Source organism: Lepidochelys olivacea (genome assembly GCF_965140295.1).
Source record: "Lepidochelys olivacea isolate rLepOli2 genome assembly, chromosome: 7".
Taxonomy (NCBI): Eukaryota; Metazoa; Chordata; order Testudines; family Cheloniidae; genus Lepidochelys; species Lepidochelys olivacea.
The window spans coordinates 113,508,416-113,528,843 of NC_140417.1; the positions used below are offsets into that span (position 1 = coordinate 113,508,416).

General features: G+C 41.1%; 1 protein-coding gene across 1 annotated transcript in view; it reads right to left on the bottom strand.

The window, feature by feature from the left end:
- Window positions 1–376: 376 nt before the first annotated feature.
- The window catches only part of TRUB1 (TruB pseudouridine synthase family member 1), a 42,400-nt gene continuing 22,348 nt past the window's right edge, over window positions 377–20,428 (bottom strand). Inside the window, exons 4-8 of the mRNA XM_084633272.1 lie at window positions 15,117–15,198; window positions 6,107–6,179; window positions 3,350–3,489; window positions 2,201–2,257; window positions 377–1,242 (exon numbers count right to left, since the gene is read on the bottom strand). Of these exons, the coding sequence (XP_084489398.1) occupies window positions 1,028–1,242; window positions 2,201–2,257; window positions 3,350–3,489; window positions 6,107–6,179; window positions 15,117–15,198 (567 nt within the window). The 3' untranslated portion in view covers window positions 377–1,027. The remainder of the gene's footprint in view (window positions 1,243–2,200; window positions 2,258–3,349; window positions 3,490–6,106; window positions 6,180–15,116; window positions 15,199–20,428) is intronic.

Consider the following 20,428-nt stretch of genomic DNA (forward strand, 5'->3'; position numbering starts at 1 on the left):
TGTAAGTCAGTAGGGGTCTGATCTAAATATAACTCAAATCAACTGAAAGGCTCCCATTGACTTCAACAGGCTTTAGATCAGGCCCCAGCTGAGCAACTTAAATCCTTCATGGTGGGTCACTTTGTCACCAACACAGTTGCTATTGGGGGCCTCACAGGTCAAAACCCAGTATTACATTGGCCTAAAGCCTCCATCCAAGCCACTGGCGCTGATTATGAACCTCAGACAATATATTGGGACAATAGGTGAATCCCTTCTGTCCCAAAAAGAGCACAACAGGTAACTATAATCTCAATATATTTGCAGACAGAAATTATGAAATTTTACCAGTATGGAGATATGCGCATCTCTATGCAGAAAGAAAGAGTCTGAGATATTGTGTTCCTTACTGTTTATTTGTGTAAGCAGTTCAGCTAAACTGAAATTTTCATCATGGTATTTATTATATTACAACTCATTCACAGCAATGCTGACCAGGGCCTCTTGTTCCACTGACAGACCAATCCATGTAATAAGGACTACAGTGGGATCATTTCTATTTCAAGAAATCTCTTAAGAACTCAAAGTAAAAGTGCCATTCCACATTTTTGCATCTTTCAAACTGGCATGGAATTCTGTTTCCATTTTCCAGTATGTGAATTTGAGTAACAGCTACAGAAAGAAAATTAAAATATTTCCCCTTCCAGGAACATTTCGCAAAATTTAAACTTAAAATTTGTATTGCAAATGTAGTATCAAAAATGTATCTTGCAAGGTCTTTCAAGAGTACAATGAGGAGTCTACATTAGTGACAGATCCATTTACAGTGTGCAGTGCAGAATATAAGTGAGAAAATAATAAATGCTGGACACTGTGTGCACACGCGCATGTATCTTAGCACAAGAAAAAGATAGAAAGGGATGATTTTCTTTGCCTTGCAATTTGTCATCCTCAATGCACAAGGTTGTAAATTTACTCAGCAAGGCAAGACAATTCCACTCCAATCTTAAGATGTCTCAGTCATTCAGTCTTTTTCCTTGACCTGACATCACTTATCTTCACAATTCACAGTGGATTCTTCAGAATGCTCAGTCTTTAATTTTTTAAGAGATGGCTCTACTGCAAGAAGCGACATGCAATGCTCCAAGGACTGTGCAATTTCATCAATTGTCCATTTGTCTTCATGAAGTGCATGCTCCTCTAGTGTAAATGGTCCTTGTTTGGTCCGGGTCAGCTCTTGCACATTGGCACAGGAAGAGAGTTCTATAGCATAAAAAGGAGAAAGCCGCCAGAAAAGGTGAATATTCAAGTTAAAAACTATGGATGTTGTTCAAAACCCCTAGTGAACTAATTTTTTTCATTTTTTTAGTTGGAGAAAAGGGGCTTCTATTCAGATTCTCAGCTCACTTACATCAAGGTAAATCTGGAACAAGTTCAACTTCAGAGTAAAGGAGATCAGAATCTGAATGAAGGTCTTCAGGAAATTTTGCATATTCATATCAAAATAAAAAAAGAAAATTAGTAATGTACGTTAAAACAGATCCAGGGTAAAATTTTCAAAGGTGACTTTGGGACTTTGGAGCTTAAGTTCCACTTTTAAAAGCCTCAATCCCTTTTAAAAATAAGGCCTAGGCATTTTCTAAAATTTTACTTTATATCACTTACTAGAACAGTATAAAATGAGGAACAATCTATGATAAATATGATAAATGCAATAATTAATCACCCTGAGACCGAAGAGATTCTGAATCAGGTTCACAAGGACACAGCACAGATAGAGTTGGCCTTTGGACACAGGATAAAGAACAGTCTCTGAAATATACTCTTAATCTCCTGAGGTGTGGGAGAATTTCAAAATGATTTTGAAATGCAATCAAAAGGAGAAATTTGGGGGAGGGACCATGTCTCTGTATTTGTCCTTTAAAGGATCAAGCACACACTGGTAATGGGAAAAATAAATAAAATCACAGGGCCTTGTATTTTTTTTTCTGCCCAACACTTTCACCTTCTCCATTTTTATTCTCTCCCTTGTGATTCCTTCACAATTATTTATGCTTCTTTCCTTTATGCGCCAGAAGCAACTACCCTAGCACACGAAAGTGAATGACAGCATGGAAGCCCAGCACATCAGGTCTGGTGACCAGAGATATACAAAAGGAGAATATTCTTCAATTAGCAGAGATGTACATTCCTTACGCAGTCATGCTTTTTCCAGGCCTACCTTTTCCGATGTCACTGACCAGGCTTCTCACATAAAAGCCACCTCCACATTCAACATCTGGAATGTTAACAGTGACATAGTAAATTGCCAGCCCAGTATGAAATCTACTTTACACAGAAACCGTGCTCCCAAATAAATGTAAAAATGCACTAAGCAAACAATCAAGTGATAAAATATTTATAGGATACAGTATAAATTATTCATCCTGTAACATATGTGCGGGTGAGATTGCAAAGCCAGAAAGGAGAGAAAGAAAACATAACAGTGACTGAACAAATGCATTATAAATTAACTGTTGGCCTTGGCATTTTAATAAATACTTCAGTCTCGTTCATTCGAAAGGTTTCAAAAGGTCTTAAGTTTCATCTTTCCAATGATGAAAAACAGTCATTTTAAGTGCTACTCCAAACCGACAATGAACACTTTAAAATATTGACTGTACTTAAAGTGCACAGCTGACACGAGCTGTGACATTATAAAAACCCAGCTTTACTATTCCTGTCTTCATTAACTCCCCGTCCCTGCCCTTCCCCGCCTCCCGCAGTGATCAGCTGCTAATCTCCCAACCATAAAATAACTAACTATTTAAATAACACACACCACTGAAATATAGTGGCCGTACCCACTTTTAACAACACGACATGTAGTACACCAAAGGGCTTCCAAGGGAGCAATCAGAGTGATTCCAGAAGGCATATAACTGTTCTGCCTTCACTGTCAATATTAAAGGAGGATAAGATTTCCAAAGATTCCTCCAATTCATTTCTGCACGTCCTAATGCGTGAACTACATTTCTTTACAGATGGAAGAAGGGAGCGTGGATCTCCTCTCCCTGAATTGGAAACGGGGTCATATCATTGTTCCTCCCTCCCCCTTTCAGGAGGGAGTGAGCCAGGGGTCAGGAATGCAATTGTGGTGGGTGTGAATAATTCCCTTCCCAGCCCGGACAAGTTCCCCACCAAATGATAATATGAAATCAGCTTACGTCAAATCGAATCGGGGCACTCTTGTTGCAAAATGAAGCGCCCATGTGCAGACACGCACTGAAATAACTAACCATGTGAACTGAAACCTACTTAATTATTTCATTTCCAGTTTGACTGTAGACAAGCTGGGAGCATCAGCCTACATCAAATCTTTGTCCCTTACCCAGTGTGAACAGCGGTGGCTGGAAGTTTTGGAGAGAGAGGCTGTAAACTGTAACCGGCCTAGCAGGCTTTGCTTCCACTGCTTCTCCTTTCTTCATCAGAGACGACAGCCTTTGTCCATCTCTTTTCAGAGCAGAATAGCTGGTGGGATAGACCGTACAAATGTATGTCATACAGCTGTAACACAACAAGCCTCCTGTCCTCAAAATCCTATTAATACTGCACTACAGAAGGATACATTTTAGCCTTCTAATCCTCTCCAAGTGCTCATAAAAAAAGAACTATTGAAATCATTTGTACACAGGAGCCTCTTTATACGAGAAATAGTTAAGTGCAATAAATGTTGGGAGTCACCTATTCAATACTTGCATTTTAAAAGGGTTCATAATTGAATTAATTGCTTATGAAAGTGAAGAATCAATAGTGAGTATGGTAACTGACAAACACATGGCCCCACTGAAGCCTATGGGACCAACACACATACCGCATGTTATGTTGGGCCCACAATCAGTAGGCAATGCAGCTGATGCTGTACAGACAGCTTCCCTTCACCTTGACCCCCTGACTCAGAGTATCTCCATTGCTTCAGTCTTGAGTCTCTCATGAGAGGCAATTACCAACTACCCAGCCTTGTTTCAGTGTGTCTAACTGACCACTATTGATTAAACTAGATTAATTTAATTGGTGACAAAGGGCCTTATCCAAAGACCACTGCAGTCATCAGCTCAGGATGATGTTAAAAAAAGAAAAACTACCCAAGTTTACCAGAAGTGATTTATATGTATCTTGCAGAAAATAGACTTAAATTTTCAGGAAGCTAGTACTGAAATAATCTCAAACTTTTTTTTTTCCCTTAAATACAGAAGTTAAAGTACCATTCTGTTTACAGAATGAAGTGGAAGTCTCAAAATATTCTCCACTAACTGGCAGATAATGCAGTGTCCTGACAAACTCTTGCAAAAACAGAATCAGATTCCTTCTCAAAGTTAAAATTTTGCCACAAAACACAGTACCATGTGACCATTTGTATCGGATGTTCAAATCAACATAACCCTCAGCTCTGAATTTGTCAAGTTAATAAATCCTACAGCCTGTGTAACCCACATGCTTAATAGGAGGATCTCTCTTTAAGCGATCTATAGAGAAGGGTGTGTAGGAATGAGCTGTGTCTGGTTCATTGTTGTTAGGCAGATGCACAATTAACACTCCACCTCAGAAGTTTCTGGAATTGGGTGTGGTAGTTTTGGATATGGTTGGTACCTTCCCAGTAACTGGACTCAGACTCCACGAGGGTAGCTGCTTTACAAAAGGCCATACACAGGTGTGTGGGTTGGGAGAAGCGGAGACACAAAGCAGAAAGCAGACTGTTTCCCCCTGACTATGAAGCCTTTTGCAGCAGGATAGTGATACTGTTAACCCTCCAACAGGGAAGCCCTGGAAGAGTTAATTACAGAAAGGAGAAACTGGAAGGGGAAACTAATTTCTTTAATTTTATTGTATACTTGGAAGGTTGCTTGATTTTAGCCAAACTGTTTTAAATTGTCTCAACTTGTATGATTCTCCCAACTTTTCTCTTATTTGAATGATGATTGGGAAAGTGTCATTTATGTTTTGCTTTTCTTAATTTTGTATTTTTCTTGTAACAGGTTTTGTTTTGTTTTTTTAAGTCTATATACTTAAACTGAGCAGTTGGTTAATTAGTTAGCTGACTAGCAGAGGAGGAAGAAGAGTCTGCATAGATTCCAGCCGGAGATTTTTGCAAGCAAGTGGAGGGAAGATGTTGCAGTGCTTTTGACTCGGCAGACTGTACACATTTTGGTGATCAAAAACTGTATCTAAGACTCAGGTGAACTTAACCTAGGTTTTTGGGACCTCTGAGTTACTTCTCACCGTGTTTCGGTTTGGAATCACCTGTTGATATTTGATTTGTTTTCTTTACTTATGTTCATGTATAACTGGGAAGATAATGTATGTGGGTTATAAAGGAGCATGTCATGTTATAGAAATTAAGGTGTTATTAGTATTGTTTCTTTATCATAACATTTTATAAAGTTGGTACTTAAGAATTAAACATTCCTTTTTTTTTTTTCTTTTTGGACTTGATTGTGGGGAGGTTGACCCTGTGCAATCCTTACTGAAAATCCTGAAGGAGTGAATTCTGAGTCTCCATGTGCTTTTCTATGGGAGTTGTTTTTAGGCACTAGGACAGGGGTTCTCAAACTTCATTGCTTCATGACCCCCTTCTGACAACAAAAATTACTATAGGACCCCAGGAGGGGGGACCAAAGCCCGAGTCCAACCGAGCCTCACTGCCCCAGGTGGGGAAGAGGCCCAAAGCCTGAGCCACACCGCTCCAGGCAGGGGGGGCCAAAGCAGAAGCCCCAGGGCTTCAGCCCCAGGCAAGGGGGCCTGTAACATGAGCTCCGCAACCAAAGGCTGAAGCCCTTGGGCTTCCTCCCTGACCCCAGGCAGTGGGACTTGGGTTTCAGCCCCGGGCCCCCGTAAGTCTAAGCCAGCCCTGGTGACCCCATTTTAATGGGTTTGCGACCCACTTTGAGATCCTGACCCACAGTTTGAGAACCACTGCACAAGGATAAAGGCAGTAAAGTAAACTCTAGCCCACTCAAAGGTTGAACCTGCCTTGCCAATATCTTCTTGTCAAAAGAGAACTCTTCATTTATGGCAAAACTGGATTCTGCTGAAAAACGCTCCAAGTGGAGTAATGCTGCTGGCAGTGCCTGAGTACTACAGAACTTACAGTGGAGGAACTTGCATTATGTCCCCCGTGAACTTTTGCAACACACGTTCAAGATCTTCTTTTGTTATCTGATCTGTCAAAAGGAAACAAGATATAGTTAGCACTGATTATTTATATAGCGCCCACAGCACTTTACAAACTGGTACAAAGAAAAGGTCCCTGCCCTTTGGATCTTATAATCTAAACTAAGAAAAGAATCTCACAGAAAATGGTGGGAGACCACAGTGGGTAGAGGAGGAGGTAAGAGTGAGAGTAAACTTAAGCTAAGGAGGGCAAATTGTCTGGGTTGATTTACATGTTTCTTGCGGTTTTAAAAATTTAGTTAAATAGTCCTATTTTAGGCACCAATACAGAAAGATGCTCCAGACTGCAAATATTATTGTTACCTCCTTTTTGTTCTGTGCTTACACAACACCGAACACAGTGGGGTTCTGGTTCACTATTAGGGCTCTTAGATGCTACAGCAACATAAATAATAATTAAATCCCATTGAAGTCAGTGGAACTACTCGTGCTCAAGCATCCTGTTCAACTGCAGCTTTAAAAAAAAAAAAAATTAGTAAATACACTGGGCCTGATTCTCTGTTCTGATACTGTCCCTTTGCCAATGCAAAGTGTCTGCAAACCAGCAGACCTGCCCAGCTGGGAATTTCCCTTCAACAGGATCTCTGGGTAGAGTAGACCCGCATAGCTGCTCTGTGCCACACCACTTCACAGCCTCTGGCATAAGGGGGAACGGAGTTGTAGTTAGGAAATCAGTTCTCAGGCCTGGTCCACACACAGTTTTTGTACCAAATTTAATTATTTCAGTTAGGGGTGCAATTTCCTACTGAAATAGTTATACCAATACAACCCCTATTTGGATCCAGTTACACTGGTAAAGAAATGCCTTATATTGGTGTAATTTATCCCCCTATCTGTACAAGAATACTGCCATCACTGCATCCATTACCAGTACAGTAAAAGTGATACAATTTATGCATGTAGGGAAGCCCGCAAGCGAGTTTTCTTCCTTTCCCTGGATCCTCTGCTCCCCTCTCTTTTTTTCTTTCTGCATAACTGAGTTAAACTTGGATAAGGCTTAACTTGTTCCATTTCTCTCACCCTTTCCTTTCATGTCCTCCCCCAACCCCTCTCCTTTATCTTCTTGAATTAGGTAGAGGCTCCCCATTCATCCCAGAACTTAATGGACATTCTGAAAGTTAATGCTCCCTCCCAGCAGATGAAACTGGTAGTCACTAGCAGGAACTGGGGCGGAAGGGGTTATACTCAGGAGCTGAAAAACCCCAACATATATTATTTTATTAATACTTTCCAATTTCCATTCAGGCCTGAGTATTCATTTTTCTGGAAAACTATATTGCAAGACTATGAAAACCTCCTTAATTTTGATTTTGATAAGGGAGGGAACTACCTGGCTAAACTAAGCAGCTTCTCTTAACAGTCAATCCCATAGCTTTAGGGGAATGATCTTAGAGGACATTTGAGATGTAAAGCACACATTTTCTTTCCAGTAAGAGAAGAGAGTGGGAACACGACATCAAATTTCCCTAACTATCAAGATTTAAATATGTGACCCAGTAAAGCTCACGGAGGCATCGTTATGTTTCTTTATGCATTCTAACTATTGCCATTTTATTGAGCAAACACCCTTATTAGCTATCTCTTCTCTCTAGAGAGATTGCCCCCGGTGTACTGAGTACAGTTCTGCACTATTTTTATTAGAAGGCCATCTCTTCAGTAACCAGTTTTTTTGGTTTCAATATGACAGTTGCCTCTTGTTTGTTCAGAAAGCAAACCTCACACCTGTAATCCACATGCAAATCAACGAATGACTAGGAATTGGCTGGCCCCATTTCTCATAAAAAAGATCTGGTTCATGTCACCCCAGTGAAGTCAGTGAAGTTCTGATTAAAACAAAATAAAATGGATGGCACTCTCAGTCCCTTTATTAGGTTTTATTCTGCACTCTAAGTAGTTCTTCAAAGCAGATGGATCTCACACATGCATAAGGGTTTAGTCCCCAAAAACAAACAGTCTCCTCTCCATTGCAGCATCGGAGGAGAGCAACTTATGCCTCACTTTTGCAAACCAAACACTGCAATTTCTATAGGAGATGCTGCCATTATGCCCAGCAGATGTCTAAAAGAAGAGTCATTAACAGTAATGCAGCAGTGATTCATAAGTCAAGGATGTTGGGGAGACCAACGCATATTAGAACAGGGGAGGGGAATGGCAGAATCTTTTATACCATAAATTCAGAGCTTCCCCTAAAGAACCTCATGTATGTTATTGTTTTGCAGTCTTGCTGTTTGCTGCAGTTTAGCAAGGTGTCATAGAAGAACCCATATGCCAGTAAATACTATCCTTATGAGCCTGTCAGCATTTCCACTGTGAACCTGTTTGCTCCAGCTGAAATTTGGTATGTAAACTGAGCAGGGGTGTCATTTTGTTTTCTTTTTCAGTATTCACAGCCTGGATTGAATCGGTGATTAGGGCACTTAGTGACACAGGTGGATTCAATTCCTGCTTTGATCTCATTGTGATGGTGCACCCCATAAGGTTTTATGGAAATATGCTTATGAATGTATATATGACATAACTGGAATATGTTGTATGCTACATATGCCATGTAACATATGTAAAGGTTATGATCTACTGAATATATTCATCCTATTTGTGTGCATGTGTCATTTTTGTATTCGAAGTTATGAATATTGGCTGTATACTTATTTGATTTTAAATAGCCTTAGTAAGGCATTTGGTCAGCTTCTTTAGAAAGGAATTTCCAAGTTAAGTGCCCAATCAAGAAGCACTTAATGCACAATGGATCTTGGAAGGCTCCAATCCACATGAGAACTCTACATAAGGACGTTCAAGGTAGCATGTGGATCGTGGCTGCTGCCTGTAAAAACTGAGTCATGCATAGACATGTGACTTGCCCATGTGACTCCAAAACTCCATCTTGGAGCTGGACTTTGCAAAGGAGAGAGGAGGGGGTCTCCACCCACAAGAGAAAGTCTATTTAAACCCCTGGGAAATCCCTCCATTTTGTCTTCAGCTGGCTAAAGAGATAGACTCTCCACCCCCAAGGCTACCTGAAAGAAACTGGAACAAAGGACAGTAACTACAGGGGGTGTAGTGATTGCTGGACCCAGACTAGAAGGAGACTAGTCTGTAAAAGGAAGCTTACTGGAATTCCTCTGAGGGTGAGGTTTTTATCTGCATTCAGTTTTCTTACTGTATTAGATATAGACTTGCGTGTTCTTTTATTTTGCTTGGTAATTCACTTTGTTCTGTCTGCTATTACTTGGAACCACTTAAATCCTACTTTCTGTATTTAATAAAATCACTTTTTACTTATTAATTAACCCAGAGTATGTATTAATACCTGGGGGGGGGCAAACAGCTGTGCATACCTCTCTATCAGTTTTATAGTGGGCGAACAATTTATGAGTTTACCCTGTATAAGCTTTATACAGGGTAAAATGGATTTATTTGGGGGTTGGACCCCACTGGCAGTTGGGCATCTGAGTGTTAAAGACAGGAACACTTCTTAAGCTGCTTTCAGTTTAAGCCTACAGCTGTTAGGAGATGTGGGTCAGACCTGGGTCTGGGTTTGCAGCAGACTAGCGGGTGTGGCTCCAACCAGGCAGGGCACTGAAGTCCCAAGCTGGGAGGGCAGGGAAATCAGGGGCAGAAGTAGTCTTGGCACATCAGTTGGCAGCCCCCAGGGGGTTTCTGTGATCCAACCCGTCACACTCATACTCCCCAGATTGAGAGGGGAATAGGAAAGAGCCCACTAAGCTCTGGAGAAAATAATTTGTGGCACAGCTAATTTAATAATCTTTGAAAAGAAAAAGAAAAAGGTGAGGCATACTGCAGTTCAGTCATTAACAAACAAAGTTTTGCTATGTCGGTTTATCAAAGTAAACATTTACAAATTAGCCTGTTAAGACCTAGAATAAATAATGTTTGTCTTCCGCAATTTCTCATGGTTTGAACAGGCTGGTACTAAAAATGACAATCCTGTCTGCCCCTCCCCCAATGCCATTACAGGCTGATAAGTCAGTTTGGATTTTTTTGCTATCTTGAAGCTGTCTTTGCTTTTGTGGGTTTATATAAGATTCGTGACTTTGCTGAAACATTGTGTAAACTCTGTACCCACCCTGCTCGGATTAGAACATATGCATACTATACGTAGTGCAGATTTACCCCAGTCCTGAGGTTTGGCTTTGCTGGTAATTCATCCAACAGCCACCACACAACGGCCAGCCAAACTTTCTCCCCAAGATTGGCTGTTCCTGAGGTTTTCCCTGCCAGGCCTCTCTTTTTCTAGATCTAGTTTTTACTGCTGTAGAGAAATATACTCTACCCAGTCTTACATCCTGGGGAGAGGTAAAAGCTATAATTGCTAGTAGGACTCAGAAAAAAATTACACAGTACCTTCATGTAGGCTTCAAGCTGCAGATAAAAGGACGACTTAATAGAGGAGCCCTGTATTTCTATGCAGGCTTTTAGAGTTTGCCGCCTGTTGCATAATGGTTTAAAATACAGCAGTCATGTCCAGTTAGTGCTTGGAATAGGCACTGCACACAATTTGCCAATGGTTTCTACACACTATCCTAAGCACTGAAAGAAATAATGTGACCAGTGACCGCTACACAGGCCAGATTCGGATTGAATAGTCCCCTGTTGCAAATCCATCAAGTTCCCGATGTACTACTGACCCAAGAACTTCTAGTCTTATCTATACTGGTGTAAATCAAAATAACTCCTTTGTCTTCTGAGACCAGAAGTTCTCAGGTCAACAGTGCATTGGGACGCTGATAAGATTATAGAAGGAAAACAGGTCAATGATTAAGATCAAGCAAAATAAAATGTGCAAAAAAATGGTACAAATTATTGTAAGAGCACTCTAGTACAAGCTGAAGAGTCACATTTGTTCAATGTTTGTTTGCATAAACTATTCATCAGCTAAACAAACAGGATATAGATCACCAAATAGTGTCAGTTTAATGGAGCTATGCCAGTATATATCAGTTTAGGATCTGGGATAAAGTCTGCTTGCAAATGATTTTCAAAGAGGAAAAAGAGGGCTGTTCTCTCTCTTTTATAATTATTCAACCAGTTCTATTAATGACATCCCTTCACTTCACTGGCAAAGATCTGGAGCTGCTCCTTGCAAGTTCTGTTCCCAATGCCTGGATTTAGCCAATAAGAGGCTGGGGAGGGACATGGGTATACTACTGTGGATCATTACCAAAGGAGCCACAAAATGTAAACGGCTCTCCCAGAAAAGCATGAGAGGAGCTCTAAACCAAGTTCACAGCTACTTTCAAAGTCCATGTTCATTTTCCAAAAGCAAGGCAATAACGTGAAACAATTTCCACTTGCGGAAGCAAGAATCAATCTCGCTGTACGAGGTGCTTTTTCCAAAAAACAAAAACCAAACCCAAAACCTATTAACTAAAAGATTGGGAGGGATTAAAATCCAAGCAGACCTTTTCAACACATCCTTGCAATGTGTAACTTATATTTACAATGGTTTGTTTTCTAAAATTCTGTCTAGAGACTTTTCTATAAAATTTTACTGCTTGCTTCTGGTTCAGACAGTGGGCAGTTTTCTGTAAGTGCTCTCCACTCTGGACCCAGTGTGATCCTTGAGGAAGAATTCTGCACATCTCATAGGCCGCTTTCCCTCCCCCACACTTAGGGCTCAGTCCTGGATTCCATGGGAATAGGGGGCACTTGGCATCTCACAAGATTAGGACCTAAAGGTCAAAGGGAAGTTGAAATTCAGCTCCGAACCTCAGCAGTGTATAATGTGAAAAAAAATCAGCAGGAAGGAAGCTGAAACCAGCCATTTGGGAGGTTGTTAAGAGATGGGAAGAGAAGGAAACAAATAGGGGGAAGTAAGGGTGGAGGAGAGCACGTGGTTCTTCTGCTCTCCCCTTTGCAAAATTCATAGATTCATAGATATTTAGGTCAGAAGGGACCATTATGATCATCTAGTCTGACCTCCTGCACAACACAGGCCACAGAATTTCACCCACCACTCCTACAAAAAAACCCCTCACACCTATATCTGTGCTACTGAAGTCCTCAAATCGTTGTTTAAAGACTTCAAGGAGCAGAGAATCCTCCAGCAGGTGACCCGTGCCCCATGCTACAGAGGAAGGCAAAAAACCTCCAGGGCCTCTTCCAATCTGCCCTGGAGGAAAATTCCTTCCCGACCCCAAATATGGCGATTAGCTAAACCCTGAGCATATGGGCAAGATTCCTCAGTCAGATACTACAGAAAATTCTTTCCTGGGTAACTTGGATCTCACCCCATCTAATAGCCCATTAAAGGCCATTGGGCCTATTTACCATGAATATTTAATTACCAAAACCATGTTATCCCATCATACCATCTCCTCCATAAACTTATCAAGTTTAATCTTAAAGCCAGATAGATCTTTTGCCCCCACTGCTTTCCTCGGAAGGCTATTCGAAAACTTCACTCCTCTGATGGTTAAAAACCTTTGTCTAATTTCTAGTCTATATTTCCTAGTGGCCAGTTTATATCCATTTGTTCTTGTGTCCACATTGGTACTGAGCTTAAATAATTCCTCTCCCTCTCCGGTATTTATCCCTCTGATATATTTATAGAGAGCAATCATATCTCCCCTCAACCTTCTTTTATTAGGCTAAACAAGCCAAGCTCCCTGAGTCTCCTTTCATAAGACAAGTTTTCCATTCCTCGGATCATCCTAGTAGCCCTTCTCTGTAACTGTTCCAGTTTGAATTCATCCTTCTTAAACATGGGAGACCAGAACTGCACACAGTATTCCAGGTGAGGTCTCACCAGTGCCTTGTATAACAGTACTAAAACCTCTTTATCCCTACTGGAAATACCTCTCCTGATGCATCGCAAGACCGCATTAGCTTTTTTCACAGCCATATCACATTGGTGGCTCATAGTCATCCTATGATCAACCAATACTCCAAGGTCCTTTTCCTCCTCCGTTACTTCTAATTGATGCGTCCCTAGCTTATAACTAAAATTCTTGTTATTAATCCCTAAATGCATGACCTTACACTTCTCACTATTAAATTTCATCCTATTACTATTACTCCAGTTTACAAGGTCATCCAGATCCTCCTGTAGGGTATCCCTATCCTTCTCTAAATTGGAAATACCTCCCAGCTTTGTATCATCCGCAAACTTTATTAGCACACTCCCACTTTTTGTGCCAAGGTCAGTAATAAAAAGATTAAATAAGATTGGTCCCAAAACCGATCCTTGAGGAACTCCACTGGTAATCTCCCTCCAGCCTGACAGTTCAGCTTTCAGTAGGACCCGTTGTAGTCTCCCCTTTAACCAATTCCTTATCCACCTTTCAATTTTCCTATTGATCCCCATCTTTTCCAATTTAACTAATAATTCCCCATGTGGCACGATATCAAATGCCTTCCTGAAATCGAGGTAAATTAGATCCACTGCGTTTCCTTTGTCTAAAAAGTCTGTTACTTCACAATACAATCTCGCTGGTCTGCACTAATGGCGGCAAGCCCCAGTAAATTTCTGAATGCAGTGAAGACAACAAGCAAGCAAGGCTAATGGATCATGAAATATACCTGGTTCATTCATTCTGGCAATGGGAATTGAGTTTTAATTACTTGTGATAATACTTCATCATGGCCTGGTGAATGTTCTGCAGTGTATTTTGTTAGCGTAACAGCGTGTTAGCACAGAATCATGCATTCTGCCTTTCTGAGAAGCAAGTAGAGACCACTTTGATTTGTGCCTATTATAAAACTGTGTGGATTAGCAACTCAGATGGGCAACCTTACAAAAGCCTAGATAGCTGGATAATAAGACTCTATTGTAGCCCCTGACCACTCAGTAGTGAATGGAGGCAGAGTGAGCAAGTTCTCTGAGCAGCAACAGGCAGTCAAAAAGATATTACCAGCCAGCATCGGCAATGCATTTCAGGGTGAAACAGGAACTGGTGCTTGCCTGCACCAAGGGTAAGGAGAAAAATTACAAACCCAGAGGGAAGGGAAAAAACTCAGCATACCTTCTTCATCACAAGATAATGAACAGTAATTTTATTGTATTTACCTGTTCCTAGGTATCAGAAACAGAGTGGGGCTTCTAAGAGTTGCTAGGAGACCAACTATCTAGAGCATTCTTTTTATGTTGGGAAAGAAATAATGGCAAAACACTTTCAGGTGGGTTCCCAATTAGTCCTGCATTATTTCTCAGACACACAGTGGTTTCTTTGCCCGATCTGTGAATGCACTCCAGAACATGTGAACTGACAAAGCAGTAAATAGAATTAGTTCAAAACTGTCAAACCTATGCACCGTGGTCTTTGTGTAGGAGAGGCTCATTTATTTAGATTGCTAAGAGCCAGCCTGCAAAAGAGAGACAGCATGAACAGGTGAAAAAGTGAGTCTATGCCAGCCCCATCTTAAAATAAAAAAGCCTGTACTTAAAGGGGCTTTTTGGAGGAGAGACGAAAGTACTTCTTTCCTTCTGGGTTTGAAGGGCAAAGGCATCCCTCATGGGATTGTTCACTGAAGGATGACAATTTTACTGGTGATGCCAGTACACTGAAGGCAAAACAATACAGCTATGCCTGATTCTATTTTTCACCTTACTAGTTTGAGGCTAGTTTCTTGAAAAAACTGAAATCAATCACTGTGCTGGACCCAGCTGTGAGATCTTAGGCACTGAGGTTAAAGCTGAAAGAATCATGCAATTTGATTTAGAAATTACATTTAATTCTCAGCATCGTATGAGACACAAAGCTCCAAAGAGCTATATCCTCTTGTCCCCAACAAGGTATTTTTCTTTTAATAATAACCGTTGCAGCAGGTCAGTTGTTTTCCTTTCCCTCAAATGTAATGCTGAAAAAACTAAAGAGTGTGAAGTCCAAAATGTCTCCCTCACTTTGGTAAGATACAGGCCATTTATTGCACTTTACATTAATCTATATCTATGATTTAATTAAAGTTACCATAAGGCTTTTCTTCAGTTACTTTTCCTGTAGCATCTAATGTATCAGTAGCTTTTCCCAATTCCCCAATGGCCATGTACTTCTGTGAAGGAAAAAGAAGAGATTAATGTCTTTAAGAGTTTTAACTGAACATCCCATGAGAACTTCAGATGGTACTACTAAAGCTGGATCATGAATAACCAACCACACAACTCTGGGGAACCAAAGATGGAAATATTAAGATACGAAACTCACAAGAAATGAAATCCAGCATTACATGGACATATCCTTTCATTGATTTAGGATTTTCAAAAAGAGTTAGGTAATGTGGTAGCTAAGCGACATTAAAACTAAGTTAGTGTGCTGTAAGGGCTTAACAATAGAAATACTTTAGTGAAATAAAAGAATGAGCAAAATATTTGCCATAATATCATCTTAAATACAGTAGGCTCTTTCATCCCAAAGGACTGCACAGTGCTTTACAGTCTTAATACAATATGAGACAGAGAGAAGATGAAGGACTTATGAACCACGGTAATGCGGCCATCTCTGAGGCAAAGCAGGACAACTGTTCAGCAGTGGAATGGAGTACCACACCATAGTATCGACGGGAAAGGAAGAAGAATTATCTGATTATCAATGCTATAAAATTTATTAGCACAACAAACAGAATTATACACCCTGTAGTATAGCAAAGGAGATAGCGCCAACACAGAACGCCCAGTACTCCATGCATTATTCACATCATCCCTCGTAGGGACCCTCAGTGCAGGTGAGTTGGCTCACATGTAGTCATCAAGTCAGCGTTTTCCAATGTTTCCCACTGCCCACAGCCTGGGTACCAACTTTTATAATGGTTTATGCTAACACTCACTAGCCTTATACATATTTAGTGATGGTTTTAGCCACGGGCTTCCATACCTCAATAATATTGGGGTTCCTAACATCTATAGGTTAATTAACCATTTACCTCATAGTTATTAGCATTTAAGTCAACTAGTTTCTGGAGTATACCTGCAATTAGTACATATAAGTTTTGATTAAACTCAACATCCTCCAAACTTTCTCTAAAATCCCAAAAGCATATATCTGCGGTTCCTCACTTCACCATTTTCTGTCGTGTACCACTGTAATACACACCTTGTGACATAAGGTCATCTATGAGTTAGTTCCGTATGAAAAGCTAGGCCTTGATTATGCTAAGCTAATTGTCACACAGGTATCAGGCCTGCAGCCACCTACACCTTATTCATATGGCCTATCAGTGTCCTTGGGTGCCAGGCTACAATAATCTCCAAACAAACAATCGACAAAAGTTACTAGTTTACAACTCTCTCTCTCTGTAAATAAAGCAATAAGAAGAACAGTCTTCAAACTACTGGGGCACAGCCAGAGAGCAAGAAAGGACTTTTGAACAATAACATGCAAAATAAAATACTATATATTGGACAACTTTTTCAGATGTTACAATGAGTGCGTGAACAGGTCTGAATGGTTCGATTACTACTAAACCTTTAAGGTCTTTCATTAGATTTCAGGCTGAAAGAGGTTCCAATGGAATGAAAGCCCTGGCATCTTCCTGGCATGGATGATGATTTTTTAAAATCTGGTTATAAGCAACTAGCCTCAGGCTGCCCATTACAACCACATTGTTAAATTTAACATTCCAGCAGTGGAGAAAAATTCTTTATGCTGGATCTATATAAACGGAAACTCCATCACTGAATGGTGAACACATTCCACAGCCTGAGTTTCTATCTCTTCAGTTCTGCATAAGGTCATAAACCTTTCTAATTTACAAAAAGTGCGTGCATCAAAGGATACTTGCAAAGAGAAAATCCCAGTCTAGTTATACACCAACAAAGCCAGGGGTACACTAATCCACACCTGGAGAAAAATCAAGCCACAAAAGGTCTAGGAAATTGAGAGTTATATTTGATTCATTATCAATCTCCACAGCACCCTTGGGTATTTGTAATTATCTATTACAATCATCATAGGCCATTTACAGGGTCTGGGATCCCTTCAGTCCCTGCTGATCACAGGAGGTTGCAGAGGAGAGGCCAAGAGCTCAGACTGAGCCTAATGCTCCTCTTAGACCTCACTTGACTGTCTTAGACTTCGGAGTTGTCTTCCCTTGGAGTTAAGCTCTCCCTGCCCTCAGCAACATATACTGGGTATGACTCTTCTGGTGACCTTTTCTCACCTCCACTGGCCATTTCTCTCTTCAATTTTTAAAAATACATCTACAGGCGCCAATCCAGCTCTCTCATAAGTGATAAATTACCACATCACCATAGAGAAACAGCTGCTCCTCAGCACCTCCACCTCAGCTCAGACCCTCCTTAACAGAAAGAGAAAGAGGGTGGGCACTGCAGCGCACTCCAAAGGGTAACAAAGATGGGCTTGTGGAGCAAGTTCCAATGCTGAAGACTTCTCACAGAGAACACCCCACCAGCAGCTCCCTCTCATCTCTACTGAGCAAGCTCTGGCCCAATCACCTCTGCTAATCTCTCCCTGGGATATACAGTTGAGAGTTGATCTCTCAGGTAACCAGGTCCCAAATCATTTAGGGATTCATGGGTTAAAACCAGCACCTTGAATTCAAGCCGGAAGTTTATTGGGAGCCACTGCACGTCATGGAGCACCAATCCAATGTAACCCTCCTTAACAAGCAAGCTGCAGCATTCTTCACTAGCTTCAACTTTCAGCCCCACCTACAGCTATCTAATCTGGAGGAGACAATGGAGGGATAATTGTGGCAAAGCCTGTATTGGACAGAAATGGTCACATGTGCCCTGCTACTATCTGGAGAGGGAGGCTCTTGCTTCTATAGCAACCGGAGCCAAAGCCAGCCTGGCAATCAGAAAGTTGTGGGAATTGACAAACCTCCCAAGTGCACTGCATTATGTGATACATACAACATTAGTGCTGCCTCCCTGTTCTCGTGTGCTGAAAACTACAGCTGTGGTTCACAGAGCAGAGACCAGTGATTAGAGGAGACGACCCTCCTCTAGCAGCTCAGTGCTTTCTGCCCGGTCTTTCTCTCTCCTCCCTGCAAAAAGCAGAGAGGTGTCTGAGGGAGTGACCCCATGAACTAACAACTGTAGAGAGGGAGGAAGCAGGCTAAGCCACTGCATTTTTCCATGGGAGACTGAGCTGCTCCCAGACTAAACTGATTGTATTGTGGGGCAGCACCCACCACCTACTTCCTCTCTAAAATTGCCTTCCCCAAGGCATTCCACGTGAGGTTCAGGCAGAAACCCTCTCTCTAAGCCTCCCAGTGCTCAAACAAGCTGTGCAGGGATTTTCCCCACCACTTTTCCATACTGTAAGAGACTGGAAAACTGGCTTGTTTCATTCACACAGTGAGGAAATATCCCTAAAAACAGGTGTTAGTGTCAAAGCATGGGACATTCTGTCAATTATGGTGGGATGTGGAACAAAAGCCAGGTGTTCCACACTTTGATCATTCTTGACACATCTCGATGGCTTGGGTCACCCACTGGCAGATTTGCAGGATGAGAAGTGTGGGGCAGCTTTTTTTCCTGCAGTCATCACTGCAAGTGGGACCCTGGTAACCTGAGCCATTCCCTTTGGCTCTGCCGGGTAAGACTGGCAGGAGTCACACACAAATGGCAACCCCCCCGGGGATTACATAACAATGTTTCTTTTGGTAAAAGAATAGCCACTCTAAATAAATGCTTCCAGTTTTAGACTTCAACTGATATTTACTGGTTAAACCCTGATACTCAGGTTTAATATACAGATTTACTGGAGTGTGGGGGGGGAAGAAAAGGTACATGGGTTCTCTGCACCCATAGCTAGGAACTTTACATTCTTTCTAGTCAGTTTCACAATGGTAAGAGACCCTGGGCTGACAGCCAGGCATGTCCATACCACTTGTCAGTGAAAATGCCAGAGAGACCATGGGAACGGTACTTCTCAGTTTTGTTTTATTTTATATATCAACGTTTTATTGGGAAAAGGGCCAGAGACATGAAATCCTAAATTATAACCTGTTTTAAAAGCTTTTTAAAAAAAATGGAACAGCAACTTTTAGAAGAGAGACTCAACCTCTGGGATGCAATTGTAAAATAGGGTCATTAGTAGCTGTCTTTAAAGTTGCAAGGTGTCTCTCATTGCTGGAATTTCCTGGAAAGGAAGGACTGTAGGAATTAGGACAAATGGTTCTTAGAGTTCATTTGATGATAAGCTATTTTCAAATCTGAGCAGCAATTGAACATGGGACTGTAGGAGGAAAAAAAAGAAAAGCTAAGAACCCTATCTGATAGGCTGAGAATCATCAGAGAAATCAGATTTGAGATAAATAGAAGATCAATCTATGTATGTGCCTGACTAAGATGTGAGCATAGGAAGCCTACAGAGGTTGCAAGGACACTGGTAGCAATCAGCTGGAACACAAAATGGGTAAGTGGGCATCAAAACTACCAAGCTGGTGCCTAACCATGTAATTGCATGCTTTGCGCCTACAGTTCCCATACCTGCAGATGCATCTTGGTTGCAAACGTGGGCCTCTGTATGTACGAAATTGGCCCTATATGGTTATTTATAAAAGTACATTCAATTTGTGTCCATAGATTCATAAAATTTATCACTAACTCCTGACCAAGATTAGTTATTTACGTAACTTGTCAAATTTATTTCAATAGCACCTAAAGGTTTCAGGCAAGACCAGGGTTCCATTGTGCTAAGCACTGTTCAAAACAAATAGCAAGAAACAATGCCTGGCTCTAAATAGAAAAGACAGCCCAAGGATAGGAGAAAATGGATGATTATTTTAGTTCCGATTATTTTACAAAACAAAAGAACTTCCAGCAGCCATGATCAGACATATTAAAAGCAGGAGGCCCCCAAACAATTTGAAAATGTTACCAAAAGACAAAATTAAGATTACAGAGGGGACAAAAAGTATTTTATGACAAGTTCAAAATTAACAAATAGCAAACGTCCTCTTACTACAGAGAAACTACAATTTCTCTCCTCTAGCATCCACTTTTCTCCTGCGTGAAAAAGCTGACTTTGTGCTAAAGCTGTACTAAATTTTATTTACTGCTAGATGCTGTAATCGTTCTCTCATTGCTGAAGAACTATCTGATCTTTACCCTAGGACTAGCTGGATTCTCTGACCCCTTATATCACCCTCTTACTGAAAACGCTCTAAAACATGGGGTGACCTGATTTTCAAAGTGAAACCCTAGCACCACCCATCGGGGGGGGGGGGGGGCCTGCAGCCGAAAGTTCTGCCAGAGATCAGGGAATGATTTGATAACTCGGGGGATGTCGCCAGAGACTGCAGGGAATTCTAAAAG